Genomic DNA, 13,096 nt, shown 5'->3' with positions numbered 1-13,096 from the left:
GTGCTGAGGGACCCCCAGCAGAGGATCCCTCAGCAGAGGGACTTGACTGCTTTCCAGAGGACTCGACTGCTTTGGAGACTGTGGGAAGAGAGGGAAAGAGGTCTGAAGAGCGTAGATTGTCCCAAGACATGGTCCCTGGACACATGGGCTGCACTGGGGGAGGGGTGTGGTGAGGGATGCCTGGAGCAATGCCACCCTCTCCTCCAACATTGGTGTGGGGCGAAGTTCCACCAGCACAGTAGAGCATCAACCTGGGCTCCGCATCAGACACACTGGGCATCAACCCTGGTGCCATGATGTCCTATGAGGTCTCAGGCAAGTTGCTGAATCTTGCTGAGTCTTGGCTTCCCTGTCTCTGGAAGGTGAAGGGCGTTTCTTCACAGGGCTGTGTGAAGATTTAATGAGATGAGGCCTATGAAGCGCCTGGCACAGTGGTCATTTATTAATTCCTCCACCTTTGCTATTAATAGCATTATCATCATTATTGTTACCCCACCTCCTCTCCACAAGTATGAAGCCAGACATGCTGAACTTGACTTTTCTCTGCTGATCACGAGTGTGTTCAAAGCGCAGAGACCCAGCTGTTGTCACGGAAGAAAATCCAAGCTTTGGTTCAGCGTGTCTGCTCACTTTAGGTGTTCACAGCCCCTTCCCTCCTCATGTTCCCAATGAGAAGAGGTTGTGTTCACTCATGAAAGCTGTGTGACCGCTCCTTAGGGACATGAGTGGGTAAATGTAACATAATAAATTGTGAAGTTTTTTAGGTGTGACAATGGTATTATAGTTATATTTATAAAAATGAGTCATCCTATCTTTGAGAGATGTACACTGAAACATTCACGGATGAAATGGTAATATGTCTGTGGTTTGATTTAAAAATATTATGAGTGGAGCATAAAGGGTGTGAGCGTGGGCAGCTGCCGAGGGAAGGAGGCTTGGCTGAGAGGGGACAGTGGCTGAAGCTGGCTGATGGGCACACACTGGTTCACGCTCCTCCTCTCTATTCCTGTGCAGTTTGACATTTTCTGTAACAGCAGTTTTTAAAAGGGCCGTGATAGACCACGCACATGCCTGCTGCTGCCTCCTGCTTCTCCCCCATTTGTGGAAGGCGGGTGGGGGGCAGTCTCCCGTGAGACAGCTCCTGCCCTCGCTAAGCCCACACGAGTCACTACGCCATTCAGCAGCCACTAGAGGGACTCAAACAGAATGCTCAGTGTCCTCGTGTGCTGCTGTCCACAAGCTGAAGGGTGTTGAGGATCCCTAGGAGAAACAGGCGAGGCACAGAAGGAGTGCACGGAGTCTCCCTCTCTCATTCTGCAAATGAAGAAGCCTGCATTTTAGGGCGGTGAAATGATTTATCTGAGGTGACAGAAAGAGAAAGTGTCAGTTTGAAGCAGTTGGTCAAAGAGGTCGGTCAGGGACCAAGAAATGCTGAGAATACCAGGTGTTGTGGCTTCCTTGAGGCCCGTAGTTCCAAATTTGTGTACTCTGGGGCGTTTTCGTTATTATTGTCATCCTTCTCTTTGAAAAGACTTGTCTTCCAAAAAAAGTGCATCATGAAGAGGATCAAATTGTTCTTCTAGTCTCTGTTATCTGTATGTGGTAAGTAGGGTCACCATCTGCACTTTTGGGTTTCTAGCCCCCCTATGTCTGCCTTGGTGGTCCTGTCCAGTCTTACTGATGGCCAGTGATGAATGTGTCACTCCCCCGCAGCTTACTGAGGTATGATTGACACACAGAAACTGTATGTTTAAGATGTACAAGTGATGATTCAATAGACATAGACATTGTGATGGGATTACTACTGAGTCAAGCTAATGAACACATCCATCACCCAGCATGGTTACCCTTTGCATGTGTGTGGTGAGGACACTTACTGTCCACCCTCTCAGCAAGTCTCAAGTAAACACTGCAGTACTATTAGCTATAATCACCATGCTAGATCCCCAGAACTTACCAGCTTACAACTGGAGGTTTGCATGCTTTGACAACATCTCCCCATTTCTCCCAGCACCTGGCAACCACCAGTCTACCCCCTGCTTCTGTGAGTTCAGCTTTTTTCAGTTCCATGTATAAGGAAGACCATGTGGTATGCATCTTTTTGTGCCTGGGTCATTTCATTTAGCATCCTGTCCTCTGGGTTCATCGAGGTTGGCACAAATGGCAGGCTTTCCTTCTTCTTCATGGCCAAAAAGTATTCCATTGTGTAAACACATCAATTTTCTTTATCTATTTGTCCATCAACAGACAGTTACGTTATTTCCGTATCTTGGCTGTAGTGAAGGATGCGTCACTTCTGTAAGGCTTTCTGAAATCTTGGCACGCACCTGAGGATGCCCAGGAGTGCTCTGCGGACCCTTCGGTGGCGGGGACCCAGGCCTGGGCTGCCACTCTAGGTGGTGGTCCCCATGCGAGCTTCCTCCTGTTTGTCCCAGGAGGTGACCAGACCCTGCCCTGATGCAGCTCTGTGGAGGTAGCCTCTCTTTCTCAGATGGGGTTTGAAAGACACACAGCCTTGTTCTGGCAGGGCTCTCCTGTTTGCATTTCAATTTCAAGGCTTTTATCTTTTCCAGCTTCCACTGTCTTTGAAAATAAACTCCTCTTTGTGCTGCTGAGAAGAGGTACCCTGGAGATATCTCGGCCTTCCCTTGGCTCGTTCTGGATCCTGGCCTAGAAGGCAGCTCCGTGGCTCCTTCCTATGGTGGCTTGGTGGTCAGGCCATCGTTCTGGGTGATTCACTGCCTGATTTTAAACCAGTTCTGCTATTTCTTTTCTTTTTTTGCCCATCCGTTTTCTGTTGCTCTTGCTACAGAATGTTGTGGTATAGCTTCATAGACATAAACCTGCAGTGGTTGGAAGGGCCCTTGAGAAGACATGCCTGCTCTCTCTCCCTACCTTCCTGGTGGGATTGCATTTGACAGAGATCCTGGTCATCCTTTGAAACCTCGAAGGGAGGCAGACTCCATCTGTATCCCGGCCAGGTGCTTCAGCCATGCCAGCTGCAATGAGACCCTTTCCTTCACCCACAGCTCCCCTCTCAGGAGACACTTATGCCCAATCAGAAACACCCTTTCATTCTCTTGACCTTCTGCCTTGCACTTTTATATATCTTGGCATTTGCTAGCGTCCTTCAGCACCAGCTTCCAGTTGGATGCCTTGTGGGCGTGAACCTGTTTCCCACGCTGCACCTGAATCTGTGCACGTCTCCCCACTGGCCCTAATACCATCTCCCTGCTTCCCCACCTCGCTTTCCTTAAAGACAGGGCCTTGCTCTGTGACCTAGGCTGGAGTGCAGTGGCGGGATCATAGCTCACTGCAACCTTGAACTCCGGGCTCAAGCAGTCCTCCCACCTTGGCCTCCCAAGCAGCTGGGACTACAGGGGCTCTGCCACAGACTCGTAACTGGCTACTCTGATTCTTTCCTGTCTGTTCCATCCCAGCAGTGTAGCTAATGGGATTGTTTTAAAATTGACCACTTCACTCACCTGCTCAGACACCCTTCTGTGGCTCTTTGTCCCAAGAATGCAGTCTGCACCATGTCATGCCTTATGGGCCAGCCCAGCATGGGTCTCGTGCCTTCCCTCTGGTCACAGTGCCACTTGCCCCGTGATCTCACTGAGGTCTGGGGCATGGCACACCTTCTCCCACCCCCAGGCCTGCTGCGCCTCTCTGGGCGTGCTCTCTGCCTCTTTTGCTCCTGCCCAACCATCAGATGGCTTTTCTGGTTCTCCTTCCCTGTGACGGGGTTCAGGACATGCAGTCCTAAGATATTTTAAAGTGAAGGAATTTGAAAAGATGACAGAAGCAGGAAGGTCACTGTGACCTTCCCCTCACCCTTCTCCCTGTAGCAGGTCATAAAACCTCTGAAGGATTTTCCAACCTTACCCTGATGCAGGTTACAGACCCTCAGGGGAGAGGTGCCGTCCCTCTGCCTGGAGGAAAGGAGCAGCCGTGTCTCCCGACACAGGACACAGAGAGGTGAAGAGACAGGCCTTGCTGAGTTCCTGGATGAATGGCCTTTCCATCATATGCTCTGCCCTGCCACATTTCTCCACCACTGTCCCTCAAACCTAGCATAAAAGTACTCAAATTTAACTATTTTTTCACATGTTCATTTTCTTATGAAGGCTTCCATGTCATGTAAAACTGCTATTCGGTAAAGTTGCGTGCTTTTCCCCTTTTTTTTTTTTTTTTTGAGACTGAGTTTCACTTTTGTTGCCCAGGCTGGAGTACAATGGTGCGATCTTGGCTCACCACAACCTCCGCCTCCCAGGTTCAAACGATTCTCCTGCCTCAGCCTCCTGAGTAACTGGGATTACAGGCGTGCACCACTATGCCCGGCTAATTTTGTATTTTTAGTAAAGACGAGGTTTCTCCATGTTGGTCAGGCTGGTCTCAAACTCCTGACCTCAGGTGATCCGCCCGCCTCGACCTCCCAAAGTGTTAGGATTATAGGTGTGAGCCACCGTGCCTGGCCTCTCTTGTTAATCTGTCTGTTGTGATAGGGGCCTCAGCCATGAACCTAGGATGAGCAGAAGGAAAGATGTTTTTCCTCCCCTCCACCCGCTGGTCACTCTGGCCTCAGCCCTGTTCAACCGCTGTCCCCACTTTTACCACACTCATCGTCAAGGCCTGGTTGTAGTCCTTTGTATCTGTGGCTGTGAGCACGGGGCCTGGTATAGGGAATTTTAAAGATTTACATTGTTGCATATTTGCTGGCTGGCTGGCTGGGGATGGATGGATGAAAAGAATGAAGGAATTAATTGGTGGCGCCCTCAGGAAGCTATGCATGGGTGAAGGTGAGAGTGTGGTGTGTGGTTGGTGCTGTGGATTCTTAAAATGCCAGTTGGTTCCACATTATTTTGGGGACCTGGCAGGGCTTCTGGCAGAATTTGAGGCTGTGTGAATGGTCAAGGCTCCTGTCCTCAGGGAACAAAGTTATGACCTAGGTGCTGGTTCACACTCCTGCACCCCTGTGGCTAAGCGCAAAGTGTGGAGGAGTAGGGTCAGCCTGAATGCTGGTGTAGGCCAGGTGGGTAAAGCCCAGGGATCGTTTCCTTTGTCTTTAGACAGCCATTCTTCTTTTCTTTTCCATTCTATCTTTATGAGCATCATTAATGCCCACAAGCAAATGAAAATATTTGCTAATACTCATGCCTTCTACATTTCAGCAAATACGGGGCCCTGCCACATTTTTATTCCATAGCCTTTGCTTACGTACACAAGTTAGTAAATAGAATCATAAAGAGAATGCTAATTCTTGAGCTCATTTACTGTTTCTGCTTAGCAAGGACGTAATAACTTACATTTTTATCTACACCTTAGATACCTTAGCTGGGTTCTCAAATATGGAAGTGTTTGAGAAAACATTTCTTTGCCTTTTTTTTTTTTTTTGGAGACAGGGTCTTGCTCTATTGCCCAGGCTGGAGTGCAGTGGTGCGATCTTGGCTCACTGCAACCATCGCCTCCAGGGCTTAAGGGATCCTCCTACCTTAGCCTCCAGAGCAGCTGGGATTACAGGCATGTGTGACCATGCCCAGCTCATTTTAAATTTTTTTGTAGAGACGGGGTCTCACTATGTTGCTACTCTCAAACTCCTGGGCTCAAGCAATCTGCCTGCCTCAGCCTCCCGAAGTGTTGGCATTACAGGTGTGAGCCACCATGCCCGGCCCTTTTTATTATTTAAAAAACTTTTTATCGCCTGGAGCAGTGGCTCACACCTGTAATCCCAGCACTTTGGGAGGCTGAGGTAGGTGGATCACTTGAGGTCAGCCTGGCCAACATGGTGAAACCCCATCTTTACTAAAAATACAAAAATTAGCCAGGTGTGGTGGCAGGTGCCTGTAATCCCAGCTACTCGGGAGGGTGAGACAGGAGAATCGCTTCCAGCAAACGGAGGTTGTAGTGAGCTGAGATTACACCACTGCACTCCAGCCTGGACAACAGAGTGACTCTGTCTCAAAAAGAACAAAAACAAAACAACCAAAAGCAAACCTTTTTATTATGGACATTTCCCACATGTTAAAAAGTAGAGAGAATAATGTAGTGAGCTCCCATGTGCCCACCATCCAGCTTCAGTGACTAGGGCAATTCATGTTTTAGCCATAACTTCACCATCTCCTTCCTCTCCTGCTGGATTATTTTGAAGCAAATCCTAGGCATTATATTGTTTCATCTGTAAATATTTTAGTACCTTGAAATGATAAGGCTTTTGAAAAAAGACTAGCTTTGCCTTCGTAGAAATAGATTCATAGAGAATGTATTCTTTTGTGTTTGCCATTTTTCACTCAACATGTTTGTGAAATTCATTCATATAATTGCAGACATCAGTATTTTATTTTTTATTGCTGTGTATTATTCTGTATATTATAGAAACATTGATTTCTTAAAAATATAATCACACCTAAATATACTGGCAATACTTTTAAAATATTATCAGTGTTCAGATTTTCCTAGTTGTTTTGTGCATGTCAGGTTTCATTTGTCTGTTTAGAATCAGTTTGTTCAAATCAGGATAAAATAATATTTCCAATGTTTTACAGATTGTGTCCAGCCTGTTCAGAGAGTATATATTAGGGAGCTTTATGTAAGAACAGCCATTTCCTTATTTGTTGGAAGTGGCTGGGCTTTTGGTCAAGCAACATAATGTGTGTAGGGATCGAATTTTATGGGGAAGATGGATGGGTCTTCTGCTCCACTGAGTTACGTCTAAGATGTGCCATCAAGGCTGGGCTGACCCTGTCCAGACTTGTTGGCACACCTTAGACTCAACTTTACCTAACTTGTCCTTTTCTCCTGCACTACAGAGTTCTGCCTTCTCCGAGGGAAGCAAGGTGGCTTCGAGAACAAGAAGAGAATTGACTCTGTCTACCTGGACCCCCTGGTCTTTCGAGAGTTTGCATTCATAGACATGCCAGATGCTGCGCATGGGATATCTTCCCAGGATGGACCATTAAGTGTTTTAAAGCAAGGTATTGCCAGCAGGGCAGGAGTAGTGGGCAGTTGAGGGCCAACTGAGCCCTGTATCCCAAGAGGTGGTGTGGCCTTCAGCATCAGTGACCCCTCAGTGACTCACAGAAAACATATGAGAAGAGAGGTGATGCCGCCGAGACCCAGTCCACTCGGCAGGACTCACCTCGGTTGGATCTTAGGGAGCCCCAGGTTGTGGGTGCTGTATGTTAGGAAGGGTGGGGAGAATGACGCTCCATGGGGTAGAGGTCGGAGACTGAAGAATGAGGCAGTCAGGGGCTTGGCATTTTTCTTTCATTGTAAGCACAGAAGCCCTGTTGACTACTAAGAATGGCTCATCAGCCGCGAGGATGGAGAACCCGTTTTTGCATCTGTTTTGTTATATTCTGGGCTTCATTGTCAAGACAAGCAATGCTTTGTCAGCCTTGCAAAATGCTCTCTTGGAGGCTCTTTATCCACATGGCATGGACTGCATGGTGCCAAAGAGGAAGAGGGGCCATGCCCAGGATGTGCCTGCAGCAATTCCTTTTGCTCCTCACAGCGTATTGTGCTTTAGAAAGCTGGTTTCTTTTGTCGGGGATGTGGGGGCGCAGCATATAGGAGGAGATGGGCAAGGAAAAGGGGAAACAAATAGGTGAGAGCTTAGCACAAAGAGCTAGGAACCGCTCCGTGTGCGCACTGGCTTGGAGGGTAAGCACAGAAGCCCTGGTGACTACATCTGTGGAGCTTCGATGAGTCCCAAACCAGGATGCTTTTGTAGCAAAAATGTCCGTATTTGAAGAAATGACAACAAAGGCCCAATTTTAATATAAGGCTTTCCTATCTTGGCTTCCTTGAGATGGATAAGTGGGTGCAATTTTCAGCTGCCACTTGAAGGATTTTGTCATTGTGGGTTAGAACCACAGCAAAATGGCCCTGCAGCCACTGGGGAGCAGAAGGCAGTCCCGTGCTGCAACTTCCTTCTGTCCTGCCTACAGGCCCACCCTTCGAGTTGGCCATTCTGGTCAGCAGGGGTGCAGTGGGAGCTGGGTGTGCGACTGGACCGACCAGGACAGCTTCTCTCTTCAGGCTGGGACTGGTAAAGACAGTTGTGTGTATAGCAGAGTTTTGAAATATGTTGGTTACTGATGTTCTGTGTTCCTCTGCGTGGGGCTTTATACAACTGCTAGTTGGAATCGTCCATCCTCATGGGTGGTACATTGATGTATTAGTGTGCATCCCTGCATATGAAACCTTTATCAAATCTTTAAAAATAAAATCTCCACTAGACTTAATTTACAGGAAGCTTCTGAGTATCTTAAAAACAAACAAACAAAAAAACCAAAAAACAAAGAAAGGAAAAGAGATTCTAAGGGGAGAGGCCCCTAAGCATCCTGCAGAGGGAATAGCTTCGGGGACTCAGTGCTCAGCTTGAGGACTCATGAAGAAGCAAAGGCTAGAAAAAGAATAGCTGTGCTTGCCATGAAAATAGGGTGCCAGCCCCTTTAAAAATGGGCATTAAATATTAAAGGATAGAAAATCTGCAATGTACTACAAGAAAGGACATGAAAAATAATGTATTTTGGCATTTGTATGGCTCTAAAGCATTGTAAAAGCACTGACTTGTTTAGTAATTCAGCTTTGATAATTTACTTCTAGAGAAGTCATGCTAAAGAAGAATTTAAATAACTTTTCCAGAAAATAATTGATTAGACTTAATGTTTAGTGAGTCATCAGAGAAGAGTGAAGCTTGAAATACAAAACTTGGCTTCCCTCTTTCTCTCTCTCTCCTCCCTCCCTTTGGTTATTGAAAAATATGCAGGGTGGCGTGTAACTTGATGTTTATTTCTGAGTTCCATGACTGACTATGCAGCTGGGAATATCCATGAAAGAACTGATGACGATTAGGTATAAAAAGCAGGAGTTGCTGTCCGACGTCATGAGATGTGCATCGCGGTCATGAGACTTGGGTGTGCTTTGTTTTCACAGCGACCCTGCTCCTGGAGAGGAATTTCCATCCATTTGCGGAGCTGCCTGAGCCACAACAGACAGCTTTGAGTGACATCTTCCAGGCGGTCCTATTTGATGATGAACTACTCATGGTCCTGGAACCAGTGGTGAGCCCTGAGACATCTCAAGGCAGTGTTTTCACTGGGGTTTTCTGGAACAGGGGACGAGGCAGGATGGAATTGTGTTAAAGGTTCCCCCACCTCCTTTTCTCCCTACAGCTGTCTCTTTTCTGACTCTTGGGTCCTGCGTTTTCTAAGTGCAGACAGGTAGCTGGCATCTGGTAGAGGGAGGTGTTAATTTCCTAGGGCTGCCTCAACAAACCTGAGGGCTTAAAAAAACAGAAATTTATTCTCTCATAGTTTTGGAACCCAAAAGTCCAAAATCTAGGTGTCTGCAGGGCCACACTTCCCCCAGAGGATCTAGGAGAGAATTCTGCTGCCTTGTCTCCTTCCAGCTGCGGATGGCTCCTAGTGTTCCTGGCTCATGGCAGCAGCACTCCAGCCTCTGCTCTGTCTCCATGTGGGCTTCCCCTCTGTGTGTGTGTGTGTCTTCTCCTTTACTGTCTGTTATAAAGGCACCATCAGTGGATTTAGGGCCCACCCCAATCTAGGATGATCTCATTTTGATTTCCTTAATTTAATTACATCTGCAAAGACTAAGGTCACATTCTTAGGTTCCAGGTAACATACGTTGGGGGGCCACTACTCAGACTACTGCAAGGGGGTCGTGTGGTGGAATCTATAAAGTCAGCCTGTTCCATTTAGAACAGAGAAATAAATAGGCTTTTGCACTGTTCTGTTTTGCAGCAGAAGGATATCCTGGGGAGGTCAAGTTCCTTAACTCTTAGTTGTACAAATGGTGAGAGCCACACAAGCTGCCAACCCTCCAGCCACCCAGATTCTGTGTCCTCCCTTTCTTAAGGCTGAGGCTTTATAAACCTGATTTTGACTACAGTTTTGTTTTTTGTTCTTTTGTTTTTCTATTATATTATGCAGGGAGTTTGAATAACTGATTTAGTGCTTTATGGTTTCCAGGGAAGTGTTCATATTATTTTTCCCTCTTGAAATTAGATTGTGCCGAAAGAGCCTGGGTATCAGTGATGGAACCTGTTACTGAAACAGTCCCACAGCCCAGGACATTTGCATTCTAGAGGGTGGGGAGCTCAGCTCCAGGGAGAACAGTGTTTTAAAAAGCCCATTGACTTCTACTTCCGAAAATAACTTCTTCCAAGAGGAAAATGTCAGGCCAGCACCCTGTGGAGAGAGCCTCAGCTGCCCTGTCAAATGCTGGAGAAGCAAGCTGCCCGGCTGGTGGCGAGGGTGGGGTCAAGCTTTCAGATGATCGGATCTGGACACCAAGGCTGTGGGTGGTGCAGAATTGGCGGGGTGGTCCGAACTGGCTCTCCAGCAGGGTCGCCTCACTCCACAGCAGGCCCTGTGGGGACAGATGCAGCTGCCCAGTGCCCGGTGGGAATGTGGCCGGGGGCTGGAGCGCCTAGCTTAACGCATGAGAACCAAGACAAGACGATGCTTGAACATCGCCCTCCCCAGTTCTGTGTAACCACTTGTTTCTGGTCCCTGGCACTACCCAACAGACCCTGCCCTGGAAGGTTCTATGCCACAGTTCCAGCAGGTACGCCCCCAACCCTCGTGGGCCAGGTTCAGCTTACTGTCCCGTCAGTGAAATGTAGCCACCAAGGATTAGCAATTTCAGAACGTAGAGAAGAGCTGCGGGTCGTACTTTCCTCGGGGGAGTGGGAAGGGCTGGGGCTTGTGTGTACTGTGAGCGGAGGCCCCAGCTGTGGCGCTTGGTCTCCAGCTGTGTCATGACCCTTCTTCTTCCCTGCCCTACAGTGTGATGACCTGGTCAGCGGCCTCTCACCCACAGTGGCGGTGCTGGGGGAGCTGAAGCCCCGGCAGCAGCAGGACCTTGTGGCCTTCCTGCAGCTGGTGGGGTGCAGCTTACAGGGTGGGTGTCCGGGCCCCGAGGATGCGGGCAGCAAGCAGCTGTTTATGACAGCCTACTTCTTGGTCAGTGCCCTCGCAGGTAAGGAGAAAAGAAAATGAAAGAAATGGCTGCTGCTGCTTTAAAATGCTTTGCCTACTATCTATGCTTCTGGGGACACAGAGGTGGTAACTGTGGAAGATATGGTACATACAGGTCCTTCCCTTCTGGTACAGGGAGGGTAAGAGGTGGGAGGCTGATGGGAAACCACAGACTCGAGACCAAAGGGGGCCTTTCCATCCAGCACAAGCCTCCCTACTCTCCCGGAGGGCCCTTCTCCCTCCTCCCCCAGGGAAGGCCACAGTGGGTGCCCCCTTGCCTACAAAAGCAAGCATCTCCCTGACAGGCTGTGGTTCACTCCGGAGTCCCAGCAGAGCTGAGTGGCAGCGACTTTCATTTGCCAACTGCTCTCCTCCAGCATTTCAGTCCTTCTGATCTTTGCAAACTTGTTATTCCCCACCCTGCGTGCTCCTGTCTGGGGCAAGGGGGCTGTGGAGAGCATTCAACCATCCAATGTACTAGGCTGGGAGGCAGAGCTGTGGCTGGGCCCAGATGCACAGCTTCTGCACTGGTCCTGAAATGGCATCCCAGGGGAGCAGCCATCCAGTTACTGTGGAACAATCTCTGCCACCTCTGTACCCCTCCCATCCGGAACTCGCCATGCCACAGTGCCTGTCACGAGGAAGCTGGGCTTCCTATTCCCTCTCAGAAAAGCCAGTTGTGGCAAACCAGTCCCCACAGCTTCCCTTCATGGTGACACTAGTCAGGACACATAGTTTCTGATACATTCCGGGTTCCTCCCTAGCACCACACAGAAACAGACCCAGTAATCTTCAGTTTTTAAAGAATTAATCTGAGAGAATGCCTCTCCCAACTCTATGTGCTGATAAATATATGCTCTGTCTTGTTCCAACTCATGGATAAATATAGTTTTGACTGGTAAACTGAAACAGGACATAAGACAGAGCCCTGCGGAACTCCACTAGAGACTTTCTCCCAATGTTAACATCCGGGTATTAGAGTCTTTCAGAACAGGCATTCTGTCAAGAGCTAATACACAGGCCAGAGTTCTCCGACTTGTGAGAGGTCTTTTCTTCATATACCCCATTACTTATTGCAGCATTTCTATCAATAGCCTGGATCAGTGATGCCAAGTAGGAAACACAGGGCCAGCATCATGAAAGCACCACAGTCCCCTTCTACTTGAGCCTAGACACAGCATCAAATTCTCTGCAACTGGCTGGGTGTGGTGGCCCCCATCTGTAATCCTAGCGTTTTGGGAGGGTGAGGTGGAAGGATCACTTGAGCCCAAGAGTTCAAGACCAGCCTAGGGAACATGGCAAGACCTCATCTGTACAAAAAATAAATTAGCCAGGCATGGTGGTGTGTACCTCTGTAGTCCCAGCTACTTGAGAGGCTGTGGAGGATTGCTTGAGCCCAGGAATTCAAGGCTGCAGTGAACTATGGACGCCATTGCAGTCCAGCTTGGAAAAAAAAAAAAAATCTCTGCAAGCTTGCACACAGGCAGCAGGCCACCCAGTTGACACATAATGTGAGACTGACTTGCTGTTTCTGAATTGGAAACTCAGAGGTAGTGAAATCTTTAGGTGCAGCTGGCAATGTCTAAATTTTTCAACCAATCCTGCCCTTTATTTTTCTGAACTGTGATCTCATTTATATGTCAGTCCCAGTGGAGGCCAGGCTGGCATACAGCCCTTCCATTTGTGCTCTTGCTAATCCTCCGCCCTTCTGAGTTGATTTTTTTTTTTCCTCTTAATATAATCTTCTCTCCTTAAAAACTGAGGAAAGTGCTGGAATAGAAAATGGGGTCTTCGTAGGTCCTCACACCAGTTTCTGGCTAATAGCTGTTTTCAGCACTTCAGTCCCACATGTGACCTGTCTCCTGGGAAGCTTCCTCCACTATTTTGTAACCTTAAGCAACTCCAAAGGTCTCAACTCCTTGGATTCTATTTGTAAAATACAATTGGTTATGGAAGAGCAATCAAAATAATTTCAGTTCAAGAAACATTTAACAAGCTTATACTATGTTTTAGGCAGTGCTAGGTAAATATCAAGTCTTGGCCCTCCAGGAAATCAGAGTCAAGTAGTAAAATTAGTGGGTAAGCTCGGTAAT

The 13,096-nt window shown here is 48.0% G+C and overlaps 1 protein-coding gene across 2 annotated transcripts in view; it reads left to right on the top strand.

Moving 5' to 3' along the window:
* The window catches only part of GSDME (gasdermin E), a 59,826-nt gene that overhangs the window by 41,025 nt on the left and 5,705 nt on the right, over positions 1-13,096 (top strand). For both annotated transcript variants that reach the window (XM_003807928.5, XM_003807927.5), the window contains exons 6-8: positions 6,807-6,971; positions 8,938-9,065; positions 10,812-11,004. In XM_003807928.5, coding sequence (XP_003807976.1) covers positions 6,807-6,971; positions 8,938-9,065; positions 10,812-11,004 — 486 coding nt within the window. The remainder of the gene's footprint in view (positions 1-6,806; positions 6,972-8,937; positions 9,066-10,811; positions 11,005-13,096) is intronic.

This window comes from Pan paniscus, chromosome 6, assembly GCF_029289425.2.
Source record: "Pan paniscus chromosome 6, NHGRI_mPanPan1-v2.0_pri, whole genome shotgun sequence".
Taxonomy (NCBI): domain Eukaryota; kingdom Metazoa; phylum Chordata; class Mammalia; order Primates; family Hominidae; genus Pan; species Pan paniscus.
Note: the sequence above shows the minus strand (reverse complement) of the source record. Positions and strands in the feature narration are given on the sequence as shown.